Source organism: Bos indicus, chromosome 21 (assembly GCF_029378745.1).
Source record: "Bos indicus isolate NIAB-ARS_2022 breed Sahiwal x Tharparkar chromosome 21, NIAB-ARS_B.indTharparkar_mat_pri_1.0, whole genome shotgun sequence".
NCBI lineage: Eukaryota > Metazoa > Chordata > Mammalia > Artiodactyla > Bovidae > Bos > Bos indicus.
In genome coordinates this window covers 19,832,102-19,858,340 of record NC_091780.1, presented here as the reverse complement: position 1 = coordinate 19,858,340, position 26,239 = coordinate 19,832,102, and the positions used below count along the sequence as shown (strand labels likewise).

At 44.1% G+C, this 26,239-nt stretch overlaps 1 protein-coding gene across 2 annotated transcripts; it reads left to right on the top strand.

Moving 5' to 3' along the window:
- DET1 (DET1 partner of COP1 E3 ubiquitin ligase) lies at window positions 1-24,929 on the top strand. Of its 2 annotated transcripts, none has more exons than XM_019983822.2 (5): window positions 1-152; window positions 7,590-8,682; window positions 12,883-13,070; window positions 20,262-20,453; window positions 24,269-24,929. In XM_019983822.2, the coding sequence occupies exons 2-5, from the start codon at window positions 7,600-7,602 to the stop codon at window positions 24,456-24,458; spliced, it is 1,653 nt and encodes a 550-aa protein (XP_019839381.2). In that variant the 5' UTR covers window positions 1-152; window positions 7,590-7,599; the 3' UTR covers window positions 24,459-24,929. The 2 variants fall into 2 exon arrangements, with proteins under 2 accessions (XP_019839381.2, XP_070631182.1); XM_070775081.1 differs by lacking the exon at window positions 1-152 and adding an exon at window positions 7,365-7,490.
- Window positions 24,930-26,239: the final 1,310 nt, after the last annotated feature.

Below are 26,239 nucleotides of genomic sequence, written 5' to 3'. Positions count from 1 at the left end.
CGTTGTGCCGCAGTTCCGGTAGCTCGCGGAAGCAAGAGCCCGAGGCTGCAGGTGCCGGGTCCCAAGGCATGGCGGGGGCGGGGCCGGGGCTGGCGTGCGCCCAGCAGGCCGGGGTGTCCCTTGCCCCGGCCCTTTGATCCCGGACCGGACAGGTGAGGACTTCTCCTTCCTTGTTCCAGCCTCTCAGCCCGTCAGGCTCTCCCCGAGGCCTCCTCGATTTACCGCTATGGGGCTGCCCCCTCCCTGCATAATGCCTAGGTCCTGCGGCCCCCGCCTCGCTTAGAATGCTCTGCCCTTTGAGGCCCCGCCCCGGGCTTTTCTTTCCAGGGGCGCCCCCTTGGGCATGTGTGCCCGTCCCTAGGTGGCCCCTTCCCGTTTAGGAAGACGTCAGAAAGAATAGAGGGTTACATGCACCTGCCGGCATAGGGAAACTGACCGGGTTATCTAGCTTAGTACCGCACCATGAGTTAGTGGCCACTTCAGCTAGGCTTTCTTCTTTCGTTCAGTTGATAAAGTACGGATGCATGTTATGGGCCAGCTCCAGTGCTAGGCTCTGAAAAAACTAAGATGACCAAAGTAGGCATGGTTACTTCCTTTCTGGAGAGTTAATGGGGGAGTCGAACAGTAAACACTTAGCTGTGCAAACGAAAGTACAGATTCACATTATGGCAATGACTAGTAAGGACGCAAACGGAGAAGGCAATGGCATCCCACTCCAGTACTCTTGCCTGAAAAATCCCATGGACGGAGGAGCCTGTTAGGCTGCAGTCCATGGGGTCGCTAGGAGTCGAACACGACTGAGCGACTTCACTTTCACTTTTCACTTTCATGCATTGGAGAAGGAAATGGCAACCCATTCCAGTGTTCTTGCCTGGAGAATCCCAGGGACGGGGGAGCCTGGTGGGCTGCTGTCTATGGGGTTGCGCAGAGTCGGACACGACTGAAGTGACTTAGCAGCAGCAGCAGTAAGGATGCAAACAGGAAAAGCAATGGTAAAGCGAAAAAGATCTCTTTCAGCCAGGATGGTCAGAGAAGACCTCCTGAAGGAGATGACACTCAAACTGCAACTTGAAAAATGTGGCAAGGGCCAGAGGAAATACCTGCTAGGTAGAGGAACAGACCCTGTGGATATTTGATTTGGTAAAGAACGTTCAGAAAAGGAGGCTTACAATGGGTCAAATCCATGTTGGGCTTACAGGATATAATGTTTGTGTACTGGCCAGGAGTTCACCATCAAGAGCCAGTTCCATTTGTTGTTTAGTTGCTTAGTCTTGTCTGACTCTTATGACCCTATGAACTGTAGCCCACCCAACTCCTCTGTCCATGGGATTTCCTGGGCAAGAATACTGGAGTGGGTATCCATTTCTTTCCCCAGGGGAACCTTCCCAACCCAGGGATTGAACTGGCATCTCCTGCACCACAGGTGGATTCTTTACCACTGAGCCACCTGGGAAGCTATCTAGTGCCACAGACAGAAGTAAAATGCAGAGATGAAGTTGCAAGTGTGGTGAGTGTTAATGAAGGTGACATATGACTGGTATACCTGATGGAAAGGTGAAGGAAGACTTCCCTGAGGAAGTGATGATTAGGCTGATGTCTGAAATAGGAGTTAAGTTGGCAAATTGAAGAGAAGAGCTTTTTTTAGACTGAGATGAAGAGCATGTGCTAAGGTTCAGAGACAGGAGGTGGGCCGCCCGTTAAAGAAATGATTAAACGGGCAAAGAGAAGGCATGTAAGGATTTTGATCCTTTGTGTTAAGAGCAGTGGGAAGATACTGGGTTGGCCAAAAAGTTTCTTTCTTTCCCCTCTGGAGCTTCCCTGCTGGCTCAGACAACAAAGAATCCACCTGCAATGTGGGAGACCTGAGTTCAGTCCCTGGGTTGGGAAGATTCCCCTGGAGGAGGGCATGGCAACCCACTCCAGTATTCTTGGCTGGGAAATCCCATGGACAGAGGAGCCTGGTGGCCTACAGTCCATGCGGTTGCAAAGAGTCGGACACGACTGAACGACCGAGCACAGCATAGCACACAGATTAAGACAAGACGTAACAGAAAAACCTGAATGAACTTTTTTTTTGCCAATCCAATACTTGTTTTAATCCACAGGGGAAAGGGTGTGATCAGAAATGAATATTGAAAAGATTGCTCTGGTTGTTAAGCAGATTGGAAGTGGACAGGAATTTAGGGAGACCACTTATGGAGTGGTTGCAATGATGTAGACATGAAGTTATGAACATTTTGGGTAAGGGTGCTGGCTGGTCATGATAGAAGGAAGGTAGACATTAGAGGACAGTTGAGGTAAAAGCTTCAGAGTTCGGGGACTGAATGATCAGATATGGCGGCTGAGGGAAAGAGGTCCCAAGGGAGACTCTTAGGTTTCCAGTTCCTTTGGCAGCAGGCGAGTGGCTGTGCCATTAACTAGAGTAAGGGAAGGGTAGAGGGTCCACTTTTGGAAAAAATATCATAAGTCATTCTAACATTTTTAGTAGCTCCTACTCTGACTGGAAGGGACTTTCATTATGTACTTTTTCTATATTGTCTGAGTTTTTATAAGCGTGTAGTTTATAATTGGAATAACAAGACAGGTTGAGAAAGACCAAATTCCACCATCTCTCTAAAAACTGTCATTGTGTGATATAAAATACGGAGCAGGTAGAGACCATACTGAGAGAAGGGTTAGGAAATTAAGTGACGATTTTCTGTATAGCTTGGAGCTGCTTGGAGCTGAAGCTAGCAGTCCTTCACCCCACCCCTCTTCCCCCATCACAGTACTGATGGCTTTTCCCTTAAAAAAGACAAGGCAGAGAATTTAAGGTGGGACTATTCAAAATGTATACACTTTTTTTTTTTTTTTTTTAGAGAATTAAGCATCTAGTTTGCTTAACATGATCTGTGATTGTAAGTCAAACAACTAGTGTGCTTTATCTGATTCGGTTATTTGTGGTTAGTCTGCTGTGCATGCTCAGGCACTTCAGTGGTGTCTGACTCTTTGCAACCCTATGGACTGTAGCCCACCAGGCTCTTCTGTCTTTGGGATTCTCTAGGCAAGAATACTGCAGTGGGTTGCCATGCCCTCCTCCAGGGGATCTTCCTGACCCAGGGATTGAACCCAAGTCTCCCGTGTCTCCTGTACTGCAGATAGATTCTTTACCTTTAGCCACCAGGGAAGCCAGTTAGTTTGCTGCTGCTGCTGCTAAGTCACTTCAGTCGTGTCCGACTCTGTGCGACCCCATAGAAGGCAGCCCACCACGCTCCCCCGTCCCTGGGATTCTCCAGGCAAGAACACTGGAGTGGGTTGCCATTTCCTTCTCCAATGCATGGAAGTGAAAAGTGAAAGTGAAGTCGCTCAGTCGTGTCTGACTCTTAGCTGCCCCATGGACTGCAGCCTACCAGCCTCCTCCGTCCATGGGATTTTCCAGGCAAGAGTCCTGGAGTGGGTGCCATTGCCTTCTCCTAAGTTAGTCTGCTGGACGGTGTCAAATGCCTATTCCTTCTTCCATTTGTGGGCCATACTTGGCTCTCATCCCCTGCTCGTCTCCCTGTCTGATTCCAGCCCCTATCTTGGGTTCGAAGGATGCGAGTGGCAACGATGTCCTGGACAGAGAGTGAGTGAGGTAGTTTTGTACATTACTTGGTATTTAAAACTGCTTAAACCTTACTAGTATTTTTTTTGGACTATATCAAAATGTGCACATGAACTATGTCACTGTGAACAGGAGTAGCTGTGTGAAACTCAATATTGTTTATTTTTGCTCAGAAGTGGAGGATATTGCTTACTGAATCATGCCAAAATCCTTTTAGAAAACTCATGAGAGATATTTTTTTAAAATTCAGTGCTGGGGATTTCTGTGCTTCTTCCAAGCAGCTATTAAGTTTTTATCTTATTGGCAGTGTAGAGTCTATAACTGTGTTTTCCTGTGCCTTGTCTGCTGAGAAACTCAGAGCCAACTTGGCAGTTCTGCAGTTTCTCATGGTATGCATTTTTGTGTACTTCAGACTTCATTTCATTGTCCTTTGTTGTCCCTTCACAGTGATTGTTTTCTAATTAAGAAAAATTCTGAGGAAGCACAAGTATTACTTTAAAAAAATATGTAATTTTAAAAGAGTAACAGTACAATGAATGCTAATTCAAGAAAAAAAAACAAAACACCACACTTCAGAATACTGCCAGGGTGTCCCTAACTCCCATCCCATTTCTTAAACTTCCTCAGAGGTAACCACTTTTGAATCTTATGTTTGTAATTCCTTTACTGTTTCTAATTATATGCCATATGTATTTGTGTTCTTAAACTAGAAATTGTGTGAAGCTTATATAAAGGAAATCGCACTGTATGTATTCTGTAACTTGCTTTTTTCATTCAACGCCGTGTCTGAGATTCGTCTCTGTTGTTATATATGACTGTAGTGCATTAATTCATTGCTTGCGTGTGGGGATTGCCGGGCAGTCCAGTGGTTAGAACTCGGTGCTTTCACTGCTGGGGCCTGTGTTCAATCCCTGGTCAGGGAGCTAAGATCCCACAAGTCTCATGGTGCAGCCAAAAATAAATAAAACAAAAAGTTTCCCCTGCATGGATGTGCCTGGATGAATTTAGCTAGTCTACTGTATTTTTTTTTTTTTTTAGCTAGTCTACTATTGATGGACATTTGGAGTATTGTCAAGATTTTGTTGTTGCCAATAGTCCCGCTACGGACATCCTTGTATATGTCTCCTGTTATATACATGCAGACATTTCTCTAGGTCAGGATTTTAAGCTCATGGGCTGTGTGGTCTTTGGTCTTAACAAATCAGCTACGCCGTTGTAAAGCAAAAGCAGCCATAGGCGACATGTGAATAAGTGGGTATGACTGTGCTTCAGTAAAAATTTATAAAAATAAACAGGGAGGCTAGATTTGGCCTGAGAGCAGTTGTTTGCAGTCTTTTGCTCTAGTCTAAATCAGTAGGAAATATATTAATGAATTGTGACTAGTAGTTTGAGAAACTTGATTTGTTTAGTCATACAAGTATACACATTTTTAACTGGACTAACTCAGCTGGTAAAGAATCCACTTGCAGTGCAGGAGACCCTGGTTCAATTTCCTGGATTGGGAAGATCCTCTGGAGAAGGGATGGGCTACCCACTCCTGTATTCTTGGGCTTCCCTGGTGGCTCAGTGGTAAAGAATCTGCCTGGCAATACAGGAGACATGGGTTCAATCCCTGGGTCAGGAAAATCCCCTGGAGGTGGGCATGGCAGCCCACTCCAACATTCTTGCCTGTAGAATACCCATGGACAAAGGAGCCTAGCAGGCTGCAGTCCATGGGGTCGCAAAGGGTCGGATACGACTGAGCAACTAAGCACGGCACAGATAGTATATATACTTACACCAGGTATTTCTAATTTCAGGAGACAGAATGTAAACAAATTCCCACTGTCTGTATGTTTTTATTTCTAAGATACAGATTGGATCAGTCACTCCTGCTTAAAACCTGTAATAACTTGCATGACATGGCACACAAAGTATTTTCTAATCTGGCTCCAATCTGCTTTTTTTAGGTTTCTCTTATCACTGTGTTTCCTGTGTTCTAACCACTTGGAATTGTGTTTCCCAAGTGTACCACACTACACTCTTTTTAAGTGTATTTTTTAAGCTACTTTCTTTCTGAAATGTTCCTCCTTTATTTTACCTAATGTGTTGTTTATCCTGGATGACCTTTGTCAAATGTTGTTCCATTCATTCATTTCTATTTGTGAGCACTTGCTGTGCTTCAGGCGCTGTCCTAGGTGCTGGAGATTCAGCAAGGAATTAGACAAGGCCCCTGCTTGCTGTCCAGTGTGGAGAGACAGATACTAAAACAGCAAACAAATGGTTTCAGAAAGTGATAAGGGCTGAAGAAAATAAAATAAGGTAAACAGCAGATTGATGTGGATGGGAAAAGGCATGACTTTAGGTAAGGTCGTCAGGGAAAAACTGAAGAGTTGCTATTTAGCTGAGATTTGAATGATCAAACAGTTGGTTCAGCACTTTAAAAATGTTGCTTTGCTTCTTTCTGGCCTCCATAGTTTCTCATGAGACATCCACAGGTATATGCATTGTTGTTCCCTTGTGGGTAGTGTATCATTTATGTGGTTGCTTTCAAGATTTTTACTTCATGCTTTAGTTTTTCACAGTTTGACTATATGTCTGGGCATGGATTTCTTTGGGTTTATCATGTTTGCTGTTCTCTGAATTTCTAATCTTGGGTTTATGTGTGTGTGTGTGTGTGTGTGTGAGTTGCTCAGTCGTGTTGACTCTTTGCGACCTCATGGTTTGGGGCCAGCCAGACTCCTCCGTCCATGGGATTTTCCAGGCAAGAATACTGGAGTGGATTGCCATTCTCTTCTCCAAAGGATCTTTCCAAGCCAGGTATCAAACCCGGGTCTCCTGAACTGCAGGCAGACTCTTTACTGTCTGAGCCACTAGGGAAGACTTGGGTTTATGTGTGGGAGGGTTTATTTCTCAGGTGTTAATTCTCTTCATTTGGTATATTTTTCTATCTTATGTCAGTGTCACACTTTTTTGAAATCAGTAAGTCTGAGTCTTCTAACTTTGTTCTTTTACAAAATTGTGTTTTAGGGTCCCTTGAGGTTACATGTACATTTTAGGATGAATTTTTCTATTTTTGCCAGAAATGATTTTAGAATTTTGATAAGAATTGCATTAAGTCTGTAGATTCTTTGGGTAGTATGGACATCTTAACAGCCCAGTCAGTAAATATATTTTTTATATGAATTACACACTGAATGTGTTTACACTGAGAAAATTTGATGTATTTGAAGGTTTGTTCTTTTGAATATTCCCAACAGCTGAGCGTGCTTCGAAGGTCTTCCTAGAGAATTCGGTCCTTCCCTCAAAAATTGAGTTTTGATAAGACTCAAAGCTATCTGGACCACTTACTAACTGTAGCTTGGGAAGGAGAAATGCCAATCACCGTCATCTTGGGAGCTCCTTCACCCAGGGTATATGGAGGAAATGTATTTGACTTGTGTATACACAGTTGATCCTCGAACAACTCAGATTTTAACTGTGCAGGTCCGCTTACACATGGATTTTTTTTTTAAAGCCATGCACAATTTTTATTTTATTTTTGGTGGAGGATGATTGTTTTACAATGTTGTGTTGGTTTCTGCCATACAACAGCGGGAATCAGCCATAACTATGTATATATTCCCTTCCTCTTGAGCCTCTCTCCCACCCCCACCCCCACCCCACCCCTCTAGGTCATCACAGAGCGCCAGGCAGGACTCCCCGTGTTGGACAGCAGCCTCCGGCTAGCTGTCTGTTTTACACGTGGCAGTGTATATACGACAGTGCTACTTTCTTAATTCGCCCCACCCTCTCCTTCCCCCGTACATGTGCATTTTTTCCAACAGTAAATACTGCACTACTGCACATCGCTTGAATCCATGGATGTTGAAGATCTGTGGAACCACGTATACTGAGCCAACTATACTCAAATTTTCAGCTGCAGAGGGTTAGTGCTCCTCACCCCCGACTTGTGCAAAGGTCATCTGTATTTATGTTTTGGTAAATTTTTGTTTTCTTGACTTCTCTTTTTTACTTTCCCATGCAGAGATGTGATAATGGATCATCATGTTTCCACCATCAAACCTCGAAGAATCCAAAACCAAAATGTCATTCACCGCCTGGAGCGTCGGCGGATCAGCTCGGGCAAGGCAGGCACCCACTGGCACCAGGTCCGGGTCTTCCACCAGAACGTCTTCCCCAACTTCACGGTCGTCAATGTGGAGAAGCCGCCTTGCTTCTTGCGAAAGTTCTCCCCCGACGGACGCTACTTCATCGCTTTCTCTTCCGACCAGACATCTCTGGAAATCTACGAGTACCAGGGCTGCCAGGCCGCCGAGGACCTCCTGCAGGGCTACGAGGGGGAGATTCTGGCCAACGGCAACGACCAGCGGTCCGTCAACATCCGCGGCCGGCTCTTCGAGCGCTTCTTTGTCCTGCTGCACATCACCAGCGTCGCGGCCAACGGCGAGCACCTGAACCGAGAGTGCAGCCTCTTCACGGACGACTGCCGCTGCGTCATCGTGGGCTCCGCCGCCTACCTGCCGGACGAGCCGCACCCCCCCTTCTACGAGGTGTATCGCAACAGCGAGTCCGTGACCCCCAACCCCCGGTCCCCCCTGGAGGATTACTCCCTCCACATCGTTGACCTCCACACCGGCCGCCTGTGTGACACGCGCACCTTCAAGTGCGACAAGGTGGTCCTGTCTCACAACCAGGGGCTGTACCTGTATAAGAACATCCTGGCCATCCTGTCGGTGCAGCAGCAGACCATCCACGTCTTCCAGGTGACCCCCGAGGGCACCTTCATCGACGTGAGGACCATTGGCCGCTTTTGCTACGAAGACGACCTGCTCACTGTGTCGGCCATGTTCCCCGAGGTGCAGCGGGACAGCCAGACAGGCATGGCCAACCCGTTCAGGGACCCCTTCATCAACTCCCTGAAACACCGGCTGCTGGTGTACCTATGGCGCCGGGCAGAGCAGGACGGAAGCGCCATGGCCAAGAGGCGCTTTTTTCAGTATTTTGACCAGCTGCGGCAGCTGCGCATGTGGAAGATGCAGCTTCTGGATGAAAACCACCTGTTTATCAAGTACACCAGTGAGGACGTGGTGACCCTGCGAGTCACAGATCCGTCGCAGGTAGGAGCTGCCGTCCTGCCCTTCCTCCTTCCCGTCTCCTTGGGAAGGCTTCTCTCTTTGCCTGTGGCCAGCCTCTCAGAAATAACACATTTTATGTGGATCTTGAATTTTTGCTACCCTAGGGCTCAGCCGAACTTAAAACAGCTCCACTTTTCTCTAGCCACGTGTATTTATTTGGACAAATGGAAGCAAAATCTCAAGCCATCGACATATAGATAGTCAACCCTGTGAATATTATCCTATTTCTTTTTTTTTTTTAATATTTATTTTTTTAAATTTTACTTTTTTGGGGGCTGCACTGGGTCTTTGCTGCAGCAAGCGGGGCCATCTTTCTTGCCCTGCAGCATGTGGGATCTTCATTCCCTGACCAAGGATCAAATCTATGTCCCTTGGATTGGAAAGCAGATTCTTAACCACTGGACCACCAGGGAGGTTCCCAACCCTAATTCTTCTGCAGAGCATTTTCAGTACCCTGGAGATGGAAGCCCAGATGCTCTAAGGTTAAGATTTGACTCCCTATGGATAGTGCCTTGGTTTTGTGGAAGATTGTACTTATTGGTCTGTTTTAGTTCTGGCAATGAGAATGAACCCACCATACAAAAAAAGAAAATCTTCTAAAAAGTTTAGTCTTTTTTCTTACTTAAATGATGTCAGTATACTTTCTCACAATATCTTTAGATTGTAACTAGTCTTTTTTCTTACTTAAATGATGTCAGTATACTTCCTCACAAAATCTTTAGATTATAACTAATGGGACAGTTCATTTAACAGAATTAAGCTCTATGACTTTACTCTGACCTTGCCCACACGCTGGAACATAGATTATGGAGCAGTGATAAGATGGGAAGGAAGCCAGTTTTTGATCTGCCGGTGAATCACCAGGACTGCAGGTTCTGAGGGGTTTTTAGTTTGGGTGAAAGATGTTGATGGGGAAGATGCATTTCACAAATAGGAATAAGGTATTGTGTTATGAGTACAGAAACCATGAAGACGTTTGGGTTAAAACACCATGCCAAACCTCAGAGCGATGTGGACATTTCCCTTTGAGGAGCTGTCTACTTTATTATTGACCAAGTGAGAGACCTAACTTCTTTACAGTTCAATTCAGTTACTCAGTCATGTCTGACTCTTTGCAACCCCATGGACTGCAGCACGCCAGGCTTCCCTGTCCATCACTAACTCCTGGAGCTTGCTGAAACTCATGTCCATCAAGTCGGTGATGCCATCCAACTGTCTCATCCTCTGTCAACACTTTCTCCTCCTGCCTTCAATCTTTCCCAGCATCAGGGTCTTTTCTAATGAGTCAGTTTTTCACATCAGGTGGCCAGAGTATTGAAACTTCAGCATCAGTCCTTTCATTGAATACTCAGGACTGATTTCCTTTAGGATTGACTGGTTCGATCTCCTTGCAATCCAAGGGACTCTCAGGAGCCTTCTCCAACACCACAGTTCAAAAGCATCAATTTTTCAGTAATCAGTTTTCTTTATGGTCCAACTCTCAGAACCATACATGACTACTGGAAAAACCATAGCTTTGACTAGATAGACCTTTGTTGGTGAAGTCATGTCTCTGTTTTTTAATATGCTGTCTAAGTTTGTCATAGCTTTTCTTCCAAAGATCAAGTATCTTTTAATTTCATGGCTATAGTCACCATTTGCAGTGATTTTGGAGCCCAATAAAATAAAGTCTCTCACTGTTTCCATTGTTTCCCCATCTGTTTGCCATGAAGTGATGGGACCAGATGCCATGATCTTCGTTTTCTGAAGTTTGAGTTTTAAGCCAGCTTTTTCACTGTCCTCTTTCACTTTCAAGAGGCTCTTTAGTTCCTCTTTGCTTTCTGCCTTAAGGGTGATGTCATCTACGTATCTGAGGTTATTGATTTTTCTCCCTGCAATCTTGATTCAAACTTGTGCTTCATCCAGTCTGGCATTTCATATGTTGTACTCTGCGTATAAGAGCAAGGTGGCAATATACAGCGTTTATGTATTCCTTTCCCAGTTTGGAACCAACACCCCACCCCCCATCATTCTCCTGTTTCCACATTGTCTCCTTATATACGAGTTTGGAAATGTACAACAGAGCAAGCCAGTAAACTGCAGTCAGCTGAGTCTGGTTTCTCTCATTGACTTGTAGCTGATTCTGCCCTTAAGAGAAACTGTATAGAAAATTGTCTCCTGAGACCTTACCAACCATCCATGGAAAAATGGTTTCTAATATTTTTCTTCTGAATCATACCTTGTGTATTCTTAAAAAAAAAAAAAAAAAAAAGGAGCAGAGGTGACTAAAAATGGTTGTTATTTAGTCACTAAGTCATGTTCCACTCTTTGCAACCCTATGGACTGTAGCCTGCCAGGCTCCTTTGTCCATGGGATTTCCCAGGCAAGAATACTGGAGTGGGTTGTTATTTTCTTCTCCAGGGAATCTTCCTGGCCCAGTGATCCAACCTGTGTATCCTGCATTGGAAAGAAGATTCTTTCCAGTGACACCAGGGAAGCCCATTGAGATCTGAGTAATACATTTGTGAGAGATTTTTTTTTTCCTGAATTTTTTTACTTTCTTATTAATGATGAAGTCACCATTGAGCCAGTCACCATTGTGAGTGAGTGTCCAGTTCATCTCAGGCGTCATGAGAGGGTGGTGGTAGAGCCCTTGACTTCTGTACCCTTCTGTCCTGTATCTCCCAGTCTGCCCTGGTGGGAATGTTAGTAAATGTTTGTGTAATTCTGTATTCACGCAGTCATGATGGGTCCTGGTGAAGCCGTCCTATATCAAAGTGTCGTCCAGGTTTATATAAAGGACATGAGTCCATCTTGTATTTAGGTTTGAGCTATAATTAGCTTTTTGTTTTGGAGGGAGTATGTTGTCTGTGACTGCCGCATTCGAGATTATCCTTTTCTCCTTCACTAAAATATGACCTCCTTATGTTCGGTAGCTACAGTAAGTCATAGCCAGCAACATTGCTAGGGCTCTGTGCTTTGCTTACAGAATTTGTAACTTTAAACCCAAACTCTCCCCTCGTTGTCCTCCAGCCTCCTTCCCCAGTTTAATTTGATAGGTTCCAATAAGGTTAATGAGTAAAAAGTGTACCTCAACACAAAGCCTTGCTAATATTATGGGTATTATTCTCAGATTACCCTCCAGCCTCTTTAATTTACAGCCAAATTTAATTTCCAGGTGACCGCAAAAGTCATGTAATATAAGCTCTGGGAAGGACTAATTACTGGTGAAACAGGTGGGCCAGATGTCTCCAAAAATTGGTAATGAAGATTCAGGCTTAATCCTAGGAGGCGGAATACTAATCCTAGCATTCTGGAAACTTCTAGAGTCCTGGTGGTAGCCCCACACTGCCACATTCACTGTGACAAAAACTTGGGGTACCTCGCGCTTCAGTGTTAAGCTGAGCAGAGCACTGGAGGTTCAGAGAAGAGGACCAGGCACCTGGGGACCCATTCAGAGAAAGCAGTAACTCTGCCACCCATAGCATTTGAATGCTTTTCATGTTTCCCCCTCTGATCTGAATTGCTACGAATGTCCAACATGTGTTACAAACGCTCTTGGCTAAAAGAACATTTATGAAGAAGGAAATGGAAAACACTTCTCTGATTTTTTCATTTGTTCAGCTCAGTCCCCCGCTTGGTTACAACTTGCCTAGGTGGACATGGTGTGCTTAAGATGTCTCTCTGCATGTTAGAAATATTAAGAGAGAAAGGAAATGCCCCCAAATTGAACTTTCTGCTATACACATACAAGAGAAAATAATTTGCCAACAGGCAGCTCCTGACTGCAAATCACTTTCTCAGCAGGAAGGAAAATTAAATCTGGCATTTTAGAAAAGTGTTTTTAATCTCAGAGTGGGTTGGGGCATAAGTAGGGAATAAGCACTTGAAAGGAAACATACTAAATTTGCACACAGGTTGAAATGAAAGATTGAAAGCCCTTTTATACATATATGCTGAGCAACTCAGTAATTCCAGCAGCACAGGTACAGTGGGAAATCAGTCAGCTCTGAGGCCCTTGATGGCTCAAGCCCACTGAGGCTTCCTCCGCTTCCAGAACCTCTGGGCATCACGCTGCTGTAGTGCCGGAGTGGAGTTGTTTGCTGGTTTTACTTGGGGAGTTTGCGTTTTCAGCCAAATGATGAATATGCTAGGTGAGGTCTTATGCTCAGCTGTTCCTTGGGTCTCCCTCTTCTTCCGCAGGCATCTTTCTTTGTGGTGTACAACATGGTAACAACAGAGGTGATCGCCGTGTTTGAGAACACGTCAGATGAGCTTTTGGAGCTCTTTGAGAACTTCTGTGATCTCTTCCGCAACGCTACCCTGCATAGTGAAGTCCAGTTTCCCTGCTCAGCTTCCAGCAACAATTTTGCACGGCAGATCCAGCGCCGGTAAGCTGCTCCACTGGACTTAACAAGCTTAATTTTTCTGTAGAAAATGTGTTGGTGTGGAGCCAGTAGTTGCTTACTTCGGGAAATCTTCCCATGTTCTTTCTGCCCACCTGGCCTTGGGTCGGTCTACCTGTTGTAACCTCCTGTGGCATCCTAAATGTCTGTCTCTTAGCACCTGAGGGATTACTTGTGTGTTGTCTGCGATTCCTCCTAGACTGTCTGTTACCTGCAGAGAGAGAGAGACTGTGTCTTTGTTTAGTTTATTGCTGTATCTGCAGTGGTGCACTGTCAAGCACTTAAAATAATTTTTGAATGAATCAGTGCAGTTCGGTTCAGTTGCTCAGTTGTGTCTGACTCTTTGCAACCCCATGGACTGCAGCAGCCCTGTCCATCACCAACTTTGAATGAATAAGGAAATAATTTTATAACTTTTGGTTAAACATGTGCATTGAACACATGCATTTATCTCTGCTGTATCCCAAAACCCTACTTAAAGTGACAATAAAGGATGAAGAGATGTAAACCTACAAGAGGAAAGAGAATGGGGAGGCGATATCAACCGAGTTTTAGAAGCTGAAGAGCCAATGGATGAGTGATAACTAACTTGACATACCTCAGAGAACAAAAAAGACTACAGAGCTTACCCATCAAGAAGTAAGTTGTCTTGCAGTAGAGAACTCTGGAAAAAGTCAAGAAACTGGAGGTCCTATATACTTCTGAAGGATTGGATGACATTCTTTTTTATTTTTGCTGTGCTTTGAAGCTTGTGGCATCTTAGTTCCCTGACCAGGGATCAAACCTGTGTCCCCTGCGGTGGAAGCATAGAGCTTTAACCACTGGACTGCCAGGGAGTCCCCTAGATGACGTTCTTAAAGGAAACAGTCAGATACTCTAGTTCCTTTCCTTAAGCCTCCAACTGCCAAATGACTGTCTCTTCCCCAACTCAGCAGAAGGCTAGAGGTTTATTCTCTGGAGAAATCAAACCATGCAGGCTCTGGTTTCAAGTTCATGAAACATGGCTGAGGATAGAGATGAGACTCATCATGCTTAAACCAAGAATTAAGTGAAAAGTGATATACTGGTGGGGTAGACTCCTATTCCTCTTATCAGATATGGCTGATTAATTAACTCTAATTATTAGAGTTAATTCCCTAGGGAAACTGACCAACCTGAAGAAGAGACCCTTGGAGGCCCTTCTCAGAACACCTAAGTCACCCTCAGTTGAAACCCACCTGCTAAGAACCAGAGCTTCTCATAATTATCTGAGTATATTATTGTGAAATGACTAGTTATTTTGGACCAAGGGCCTGCCTGCAACACTACTTAAGTCAGTCAGTGTTTCATCAACATTCCACATACCTTAGCCAATTATAGAAAATAGCTGCTTCAGGTTCCAGTACAGATCAGATCAGAGTGAGTGGATGAATCAGAATAAGCATTACTGCTGCAGGGGAAATGGGCAAAGCAGATATCTAATTCACTGGCATCGTATTCCTATAGAAGGATAGTACGTGGTTAAAAATAAGTGGATATTGATTTTCAGACAAGTAAACATGCCCTTTTATTTTTTCTGGTTCACACACATTTTCAGCCTGACTGGCATCTCTCTTCAGTATAGAAGGAATTTTTGGAAGCAAAATATGGATCAGCTTTTGCTTTTTTCATTTTGAAATGAACTTCTGTCTCTTAAAATTAACTTTTAAATTAAGTAGATTATTATCAACTAGTAACAAAAGCTGGGTACAGTTAAAGTATCAAAGAGATCACCAGAAGGCCCAAGCTCCATGAGGGCCGGGGTTTTTATCTGTTAGATATACACCGCCATATCCACAGCACCTCGGCCAGTGTCTTCCATGTGGGAGGAGCTCATTAGGCATTTGTTGAATGAATAACATCATCAGGAATTAGAGGAGGCTATGTTTTCTGAAAATTTATTTCACAGTGTACCCATAATTAAGTGAAATTGTAGGAAGAGAAAATAAACATTCTAGCTTCATGATCTTCAAAATTTTGCTTCTTACCAGCAAATGGTTCTGAAAACTGTAGATCTCACACATTAATGTTTAAGTTGCTCTTTAAATTTCTTACTGTTAAATTTAAATAATGGCAGAGGATGCAGTTTTCAGCATGTTAAACATCGACATTTAAAAATAAAAGTATTACAAGATATAATTGGCATATGACATTGTATAAGTTTCAGGTATTAAGACTTTTCAATACAGCCAAGGGACTCTATAAGACCATAGTGCTATAGTACTATAATGCCATAGTAATTTAGTGTTCATATTTGACATAAAAAGCTCAGGGTAAGTTTTTCCTGTACTGTTTGAACTTTTATATTTCTTCTTATTTTCAAATTTATCCCTCTTCCCCACAAAATTGTGTCCTAATAACATTTTATCAATCATCTTATCATACTTTGCTGCATTGAAAATACAATGTACATATAAATCAAAATTGTTTTTGTTCCTTGTGAAGGCATGGTTCTAACGGGACAATTTTACAGTCTTCAAAGAACTTCTGGTAAAAATGAGTGAAATGGATTTTTATTGTTACTATTATAGGTTAGAATAAACGGTTAAGAAAAAATGCACATCAGAGATTATGAGTCACTTAAAGAAAGCCTTTATTTTGAAAGAGAACAAGATAAAACAGTATAAAAAATGAACATGGTATTAATTGAAATAATTTAAACTATAAAAACAGGAACATTCCTAGACTAGTGATGCTAAGTGAGATACTTTAGAAATCTAAACTCTGTTAGATATGGTTTAGAAACTCTCCGAGAAAGTAGGAAAAAAAAGATAAGAGTAAGAAAATGGGAGAGAATGATTAAAAAAAAAATTTAGAGCATTTCCCCAGGAGATCCAATATGTGGGTACTTCCAGAAGGAGCAATAGAAAAAATGAAAGGGAGGAAACGATGTCAACCATTTCCTAATATTAATAGATACACATTTTCATGGGAGTTGCCTGGTGACCTAGTGGCCTGGCTTCAGTCCTTGGTTGGGGAACTGAGATCCTACAAGCCACATGACATGGCCAAAGGAAAAAGAAGAATACACACACACACACACACATACACACACACACTTCCAGATTGGCAAGCACCGTCCCATGCATGGTGTGCTGGAACTGGCTCATTCTGGCTTGTGAGAGCAAACTGTTAAACTTTCAGGAGCTTCTAAAATCAAGTTGTTAAACACAGCCATTACTAAAAATTAATTATTTCCTAATTATTAATTCACAGTTATTTTACTATTGTACTCTTGAGGTTATTTGTAACTATTTCACCTGTTTGGTGAAAACACCGTATAATGATGTGCTACTGCTCATCTCGTGACAGCTCGGCATTCAATGATGCCACTTTGGTGCCTTGAAATTGACCACACCAGAAGAATTTACAGCACAGATATTGGCAAGCACTGCAAACCATGGCTTTTTTCCCTTCAGGGAAATAATTATTAAACCTATCATCACATTGCAACTCCATCAAGTACCCAGTACAGTCAATAAAGAAAAGACCATACTGAGACATATCATCATGAAATTTTAGAACAATGGAGATAAAGAGAAAATTGTAAAAACTTTCAGAAAGAACACATACATTTCACGTATAAAAAATTAAGCCATTAATGGTATCAGTGTAATAATAATACTGAAAACTTGAAGCCATTACAATCATGTCCTCAGAATTCTGCAAAAAAAAGATTTTAAAACTAGAATTCTACATCGAAATAATAGGGTTTAACACAGACATTTTCATACACGTAAGGTCTCAAAAAACTACCTCCCGTGTTCTTTTTCTAAGGAAGCCTCTGAAAGATATTATCCCCCAATAAACCACGAAAGAATGATACAGGAAGTAGAGTCAAACAGTGGAGAGAAGCACAGAGAATTCCGAGGATAATGTCAAAGGGAGGCTCCAGGATGACAGGCTGCGGGTTGGACCAGGTGGAAGCAGGAAGGGGGAGGTTCCCATCACGGGTGTACCCAAGGAAAGGTTACAATATCTAGAATATCTGTTGGGTTTGAATGTATTAAGACGAGATTGTCTGTGCTGTCCCGGCAGGGTTCTCAGCATAGGCCTCACTGAGAAGGTGATGTTTGAGTAAAGCTTTTGAAGGAGGTTAGGGAGCAAGCCATGTGGCCGTCAGGGGAAGAATAGAGCAAGCAAAGGGAATAGTAAATGGAAAGGTCCAGAGGTGGTCTCAGACGTCTGAGGAACACCAGGGAACTCGGGGTGGCTGGGCTGGAGGAAGGAGGAGGCAGAGTAGGTAGAGGTGTGTGGTGAGAGACAGGACCAGACACATGTGGCCATTCCGAGGCTTTGGCTTTAACTGTAGATGAGATTGTGTAGTGTTTGAAGTATCTGAGCAGAGGAGTGACGTGGTCTCACGGACATTTTTTTTGGCCTCACCCTGTGGCATGTGGGATCTTAGTTCCCTACCCAGGGACTGAGCCTGTGCCCACTGCAGCGAGTGCTTGGAGTCTTAACCACTGGACCACCAGGGTGGTCCCTCCCACTCATGTTTTAACAGGGTCACTCTGGCTGCTGTTTTAAGAATAGATCATAGGGGGATAGGCTGGAAGTTAGTAAACCATTGCAGTGATCCAATAATAAAAGTACTACATTCTGTTTCCTGATGGGAGCTTTAAAAAGTTTTCTTTTCATGGCTTCTGTCAGTTACGAAGAAGGCAGTGCCATCCAGGAGGGTGAGCATGGAGGGTCGGGAGGAGGAAGTAGCCTTCGAGGGGAGAGGGCGACTTGCCAGACTGTGGGAATGCAGCATGAGTGCCTTGCAGCATTGTGGCAACATTTCTATCCATGAGTTCATGGGTATAAAGTCTGTGATTTCAACGATTGTGAAATGTAAGCTGGCTTAGGAAGGGAAAGAGTTCATGATGAAGGCATAGGATGGAGAGAAGTTGGTAGAATCAGTGGCATTTTGGTCCCATTTCAGTTGAAGGATGTTGAAGCTGGGATGAGCAGAGTTATCTGGAAAATTAGGAGAGAGGATAACTGGAGTCTTTGTGCTGCTCCCTGAGATTATGGAGGTGCAGTCATTGGTAATAGTGAGATTGAGGGTATGATGTGGGAATGCATTGCTGACGCAGAAAGGAGGTCCAGGAACTAGGAAGCCATGGTGTGGGAAGGATCACCTCTGAGAATTTTGAAATCGTGAATTGAGAGAAGGGTGGTTGGACAGAGGGACAGTGCACCAGGAGTTAATCAGCTGAAGACATCAGAGGGGTGACAGCTTCATCTTTTAGTTGTTGGGCATCTGAGAGTAGAGGTGGTGGGCGCTGTGGGCAATGGGAACGGCTTCAGCCTGTGGATGGTCATGGAGGCTTTGATTTGTGGTCATCACAGCCACGGGCCAGCCCCGTCATTTGAAATCACCTTTTGAAGCCAGTGAGCCAGGCAGGGTGGAGAACTAGATCTTGGCTGACAAAGGGCTGAAAACCAAGGAACCCAGGATCTTTGATACCAGCTCAAATGAAAAGGAAAGAAATAAGTTTTGTGTAGCCCAGGGTTTAATTTTAGGATTTATTCCAAGGCTGTGAAAAATTACTGTTAAGAGAAGTAATGGAAAAGCAGTGTTGACGCTCGGCTTCCTTCTAGGGGAACTGAGAAGTGTTGATGTCCATCTAGCCCTGCAGGTTGACAGTGAAAACAAAAATCAAACCCATCTCATCAACCTCTCTAGTCTCATCAAAATTAGGAACATTCGAGTTTTTTTATACCATTAGTTTCAAGGGTGAGATGTTATATCGCATTTCCCCTGGACTAAAAAATTATTTATTTTCCCTTTGATTATTAAACCGTATGATGTACTTCAATGTAGAGATTATAAAAAATAAAACTGATAAAAACAGCTATGACCATTTTGATGTATTTCCACTGTTTTTTTTTAAAGATGTTAATTTGTGTGTGTGTTTTCAATCATACTGTATATACGGAACATAGCTTACTGGTTTTTGTTTTTTTTTTTTGGCCGTGCTGTGTGGCTTGCAAGATCTCAGTTCCTCAAACAGGGATTGAACCTGGGCCACAGGCAGTGAAAGTCTGGAATCCTAACCCCTATTCCACCAGGGAGCTCCCCGTACCCTACTTCTTTTACTTACCATTATGATAAACATTTCTTCTGTTACCACATTATCTTTGAAAATAATAGTTTTCCATTAGGTTTTTAATATTCCTGTCATTTTTTTTTCATTGTCATGACCACTGGTATATTGAATGTGCACAGGGATTTTTCTTTCCTAGGGCAGATTTCCAGAAGAATTGAAATACTTGGTCAAAGGGTATTAAGTTTAGTATTTATTATAATTGTGAGAAATAACTGCTCCATTGTTATTATTACCATAATTAAAGATAAGTGAGATAGATGACTCTGTGTTCCTATTATGTGCTTCTGGATTCTGGTGTTTCTGCAGAAGTATAGGTAGCTAGTTCCCAGCTTTATTTTTATTTTTTGGAAGCACAGAGTCTTAACCCCTGCACTGCCAGGGAATTCCCTCCCCAACTTTATTTAAAACAAAGGATCAGTAATTTTTCAAAAGATTTGATGCAAGTTGGCTTATAACTGATCTCAAGAAGAGTCAGACACTACTTCTGTCCAGGATCCTTTGCATCTCCTTGTTAATGCAGTCGAAGGCTCTAATTTGGGGGAAATATGTAAATTTCAACAGAAATAATTGTCAGAGGTTAGTTATACTCATTTTTAACTTTCGTAGGATCTTTGCTAACTTTTCTTAAGTAACTTCATGTTTCCAGTTTTTCATTCTGTTTTCTGCTTTTTTGAGAGTATTTGTACGTATGCAGAGGGGCTTCCCTGGGGGCTCAGATGGTAAAGAATCTGCCTGCAGTGCAGGAGACCTGGGTTCGATCCCTGGGTTGGGAAGATCCCCTGGAGAAGGAAGTGGCAACCTATTCCAGTATTCTTGCCTGGAGAATCCCATGGACAGAGGAGCCTGGTGGGCTACAGTTCGTGGGGTCACAGAGGGTCAGACAAAACTGATGAACTTTCACTTCTTCACCTTGGAGATATATAGACTTGGGAGGTGTGAGAGTTCAGTATCTAGATTGTGTTTTCAGGATATGTTGTTTTTAAACATGTTTGTCAATTTAAAACCAAGGAACTTGTGCGCCACTGACACAGCCTTCCTCCTCGGTGCTTTATTTCAGGTTTAAAGACACTATCGTCAACGCCAAGTACGGAGGACACACGGAGGCCGTTCGCCGGCTGCTGGGCCAGCTCCCCATCAGCGCCCAGTCCTACAGCGGCAGCCCTTACCTTGACCTGTCTCTCTTTAGCTACGACGACAAGTGGGTGTCGGTCATGGAGCGACCCAAGACTTGCGGAGACCACCCTATCAGGTGCTTCAACTGAGGCTGCCTGTGGGTGCGGGCGGCCACTTTCTCTTCCTTCTCCTGAGCATCACTTCACTGTGACTCTGTCTACTTGTACTAACAGGTTCAAGTCACAGGGCAGGCTGTTTCTTTAATGTGGGTGTTTTGGCTTCCTTGGAGGCTCAGCTGCTAAAGAACCTGCCTACTATGTGGAGACTTGGGTTCGATTCCTGGGTTGGGAAGATCCCCTAGAGAAGGGAAAGGCTACCCACTCCAGTATTCTGGCCTGGAGAATTCTATGGACTGTATAGTCCATGGGGTCGCAAGGAGTTGGACACGACTGAGCCACTTTCACTTTGATCATTTAGGGATTAGTATCAAAAATTAATTAGTTCTGCTCTTTGCCTCTCCTCAAAACATCCAATTCAGTAAGTATTGTTCTCTTTTTAAGGTAGCCACGGAAGAGAACCATACTTTTCAATTTAATGACCTAGTACCATTTCACAAGACACGTAAAAATAATTGAGACTTACATTTTACCCAGCTCAAATTATTTTATCCCCTCCTGTTACCTAATGGAAAAGTGAGACAGTTTGGGGGAACAAGTAGGTTTTGGAGAAACCCACGCTTGCTCGGTTGGAAGAACGTTGGAACGCAGGTTGCCGTGTTACTCTTAGAACCTTGCAGTTCCTTCGTCACGGGTGTCCAGCTCACAGACCCTCCTGTCCCTCGGTGCTGGGAGCCTGGGTTGTTCTGTTTTTGCTTTCACAGATGCTAGAGAGAGGAGCTGGCACCACTTCCACTGTGGGGTTATCTCAAGGGACGTGTGAGCTGGGTTCTGGAAGGTCTTCACAGAGAAACAGTGGTAGTTAGTATTTCATAATCCAGCTTCGTTGTGTATTAAGTAGGCTTGTGTAACATATTCTGTGCGATTAATTACTGTTTGTAATATTTCCTTTGGGAAATTGTAATCGAGTTCTGAAAATGTTTTTATTGCGGAGATTTTTAAACATATAAAAGTGGAAGACTGTAATGAAGCTCTGTACCCATCACCCCACCTCCGCAGCTGCCACTCACGGTCAGTGTTGTTTCATCTCCTTCTCCCACCACTGCTCCCCTCCCACCTGCCAGTCTGGAGTCTCACAGCCCAGGCATCATAGCATTTCACTTGTAAATATTTCAGTATGAATTTCTAAAAGATAAGGACTAAATGAAAATTAAACCTTTATAAAGATCACCGATAGCAAGTGAGTTTTCACGTTTTCCTATTGTTTTGTATATATTCTTTTTACAGTTTGTTCCAGTCAAGACCTAAAGAAGGTCCAAATGTGTTTTTTTGGTTGCTGTCCTCTAAGTCTTTTTTATTTTATGGGTTCTGCTTCCCTGTTACTTTTTTTGTAGTGAAGTTGTTGAAAAAACCAGGTTGTTCATCTGGTGGTATTGCCCACATTCTGGATTTTTGCTCATTGCATCCCAGGCAGTTCTCATTTCCCCGTTTCCTGTAAACTGGTAGTTAGATTTCGGAGCTCCAACAACTAGCTTTACATTATAAGCCCTTTGTGTGCTGAGGACCTTGTGGGTAAGGGGAAGGTTTTCACACATAAAAGCAGATAATTGGGCTCATTTGACATTGTCACGTAGCCCGAGATAACATTTCTCTCCCTTTTGACTGCCCTGCCTTTCTGATTTGAAAAAATTAACCTAAGTAACAAATCTGGAAATGCCATTGACCCTGACTTCTTGTAATTCTTATTTATTTTTTAATTTAAAATGAGAAATGTAAGGATATTAAAGTCATTTGAAGAGGTAATGCCATTACTCTAACACCTTTATTGTATTAAATATATTCCATTCTAGTCTCTGCCAGTGTGTGTGTTTACATTTATGCAGTCATAGTTACGGTTGGCATAGTACCTTGTAGCCTGCTTTTATTTAATAAACATTTTCCATATTCCTTAAAGTTACAGTCCTGACGATGGCATATTATTCCATAAAATAGATGTAGCATAATTTATTTTGCTGTTCCCCTGTTACTGAGCATTTATTCTCTACCTGCATTTTTACACTGGAGCTAATGCTATGTGCGTGCTAACTTGCCTCAGTCATGTCCAGCTCTTTGCAACCGTGTGGACGATAGCCCACTAGGCTCCTCTGTCTGTGGGATTCTCCAGGCAAGAATACTGGAGTAGGTTGCTATGCCCTCTTCCAGGGGATCTTCCCAACTCAGGGATCCAAACAGGTCTCTTATGTCTTCTGCATTGGCAGGCAGATTCTTTACCGCTGAGCCACTGGAGAAGCCCAAAATGCAATAGTAGCCATCTTTATTCACGTCACTATTTACTTTACTTAAAATAAATTCTGAGGATATAAGCTCTTGGATTATTGGATATTACGAATATCTTTGTATCTCCTGTATATTTGCTTTCCAAGAGGGACATGCATTGTAGAGCTCTTTATTTCAGAGCTCCTTTTTTCTTGAGCTTCCTCCAATTCAGCCCCAACCCTGCCAATCATCTCTGGTTCCCAAGTTCACAGGGCACTTGCTTTGCATATGGGCAAAAGGCATTTAAGTCCTGGGATGGATGGAAGCGTCTTTGTTCTTACCGTGTTAGATGAAAAAGTAGAAACTAGTTAGTATTTTGTTTTTGTGTGTGCAAAAGAAGAACCTTCCAAAAGAATTTCTTCTTAACAGTGAAAAAACTCAGGACTTCCCTGGTGGTCCAGAGGTTAAGATTGCACCGCAGTTACTGAGCCCACTCACCACGAGTGCCGGAGCCCGAGCTCTAGAGCCCATGCTCCTCAACAAGAGAAGCTACCGCAATGAGAAACCCTCACACTGCACCTAGAGAATAGCCCCTGCCCGCCTCAACCAGAGAAAGCCTTTGCACAGTAACAAAGACCCAGCCCAGCCAAAATTACATAAAATAAATTTTAAAAAGAGGAAAGAAGAACTCAAGATACGCGCCTAAATCTGCACTGTCCTCTAGTAACCACCAGCCCCCCATGGCTGGTGAGCACTAACATGAGATGTGTTCAAGTGTCAAATGCACGTCAGATTTCAAAGACTTAGTACAAAAAATGAAATATCTCTTTAGTATCTTTTATAGCATTGGTTGACATGATAATACTTTAGATGCCGACGTTAGGTTAACTAAAATATTATTAAAATTATTTTCACTTTTTCCTTCTTACCTTGTTTGACGTGGCTGCCTGAACATTTAAGCATGCCTGCTTGGCTTGCATTATCATTTCCAGCCCTGGCCTAGGCAGGTAGGTAGCTGGGCAGATAGCTGCTGGAAAAGGGGAAACCGTAATCAAGGCCATCACTAAGGGTCATCTTGGGAAAGACAAATGACCCAGTGATTCAGGCCAGCATAGTAAAGTTCATAATCTCTGTGCTCATAAAATGAGCTGATCAGACATAGGCGATTTTGACTGAGGGCTGACGTTAGAGGAGATTTCGTCAGTGAGGTTAATTCATGCTACTGCTGCTAAGTCATTTCAGTCGTGTCCGACTCTGTGCGACCCCATAGACGGCAGCCCACCAGGCTCCCCCATCCCTGGGATTCTCCAGGCAAGAGCACTGGAGTGAGTTGCCATTTCCTTCTCCAATGCATGAAAGTGAAAAGTGAAAGTGAAGTTGCTCAGTCATGTCCGACTCTTAGCGACCCCATGGACTGCAGCCTACCAGGCTCCTCCATCCATGGGATTTTCCAGGCAAGCGTACTGGAGTGGCGTGCCATTGCCTTCTCCCGGTTAATTCATGAGTCCCCTGCTATTCAGGTTTTAAGGTGGTGGTGAATGTCTGTCTCATGCTCTCCTCCTCTCCTTGTTCTGTTTAGGTTCTACGCCCGGGACTCTGGTCTGCTCAAGTTTGAGATTCAGGCGGGCTTACTGGGCCGCCCCATCAACCACACGGTGCGACGCCTCGTTGCCTTCACCTTCCACCCTTTCGAGCCTTTTGCCATCTCTGTGCAGAGGACTAATGCTGAGTATGTCGTCAACTTCCACATGCGACACTGCTGCACGTAGGTGCCTCGAGGAGCCGGCTGCTCTGGTCTTCCGAGCCTCTGGCCCGCCCACCCTGCCGCCCCATCACGTCTCAGTGGGCTGTGAAGCAGAAGCTCCTGATGCCCAGCCTTGGAGTCCCAGGCTGTACCGCCCGCGTGGAGAGCCAGAGACAGGAGGAAAGAGGTGTGAGGGTGGCTTGAACACAATACAACTACTGATCAATCGACTTAAAAGTCCTCTTGCCTTTTCCCTGTGGGAATGCCCAGCATTAAGTCCATTTAATTTTTTGTCTTATTTTGCATTTTTTTGCTATGAAGATGACAGCATTACACCTCTGCCCCATTCGTGTCACTTCTTTGGCATTACAGTATGCAGCCTGCAGGAAACTCTTGTTTACTCATGAGAACTCTGTACATCCTTTCAATTAGCCAACAGCAGGGCTGTCTTTTTAAGGAAAAAAAAAAATAAAGCCTTGGTATTTTCTTAAATATATCCCGTTTGAGGACTGCCTTCTGTTCCGATCTCACCAAATGCTTTTCAAATACATAGGTTCCAGCAAGGCCTGTGAAAGGGACTAGAGGCCGCAGACCCAGCAGCGCCTGCTGGTAGGACTAAGTGGGGGTGGGCCGGCATGGAGGCCGGCTCTCTTCCGGGCTTGTGTCCTTCCCTGGGGTGTTTGCCCGGTAATTGTTACAGCTGGAGGAACGGAGCCTAATTGCCTGTCCCTGTGTGGAAGCATGCTCCCATCTGTGCCATCTGTGTTGTGCAGGTGGAGAGCAGGCCGTCCTCTCCGGCCGCAGCAGAGACAAGCTCTGTGCAGCACGTACTGTCGTTTGGAGGGGTGGGAGCTGACAGGCCCCAGGCGTCCCTAAGGAGACCAGCCGGGCTGTTCCTGGATGGCTGAACCATCACCACACTCCTCCAAACACCTGCCAGGCGCCAGGCAGCATCCCTCTCACATTCTCAGCTGGTCTCCCCACCAGAGATTGTCAGGACGTGTATGTTCATCCTTATAAATGTGTCCACCATTTATGAAGTGAGTTTGTTGTGCAGCCTCTGACTTTGAAGCTCGCCCTGGAGTGTTGGGTTTCAGAGAAGGCAGGGAAAGGAGCCGTGGATGCAGACAGCTGGATCCTCCATCCCTCTCCCGTCTAGGGACGAGCTTCCCTTGGGAGTGTAAGAAATGTGATATGAGATGCTGCTGCTGCTAAGTCGCTTCAGTCGTGTCCGACTCTGTGCGACCCCAGAGATGGCAGCCCACCAGGCTCCCCCGTCCCTGGGATTCTCCAGGCAAGAACACTGGAGTGGATTGCCATTTCCTTCTCCAATGCAGGAAAGTGAAAAGTGAAAGTGAAGTCGCTCAGTTGTGTCCGACTCCTATCGACCCCATGGACTGCAGCCTACCAGGCTCCTCCGTCCATGGGATTTTCCAGGCAAGAGTACTGGAATGGGTTACCATTGCCTTCTCTGGATATGAGATGCTGAGCCCCACCAAAACCAGTTCAACTAATTTCATCATCTTCAGTCTTGAACAGCTAAATTCATTCTCGTTCAGCGTTCAACATAAGATTTGAGCACCTACTATGTGTCAGGTAAATGCTGTGCCGAGATGTTGAGGATGAGGGGAGGAGTAGGCAAAATGCTAAAAAGCCCCCGAGGTGTGTATCGGACCCGTAGAGGAGATTGGAGGAGAAGCAGAGAAGGACAGCCGCGCTGGGGAAGGGATGCTGAAACTGGGTAGGTGGGAGTGTGTCATGTGGGCCAGGACAGAGGAAGCCTTGAGTCCTCACCTCTTTTTCTCT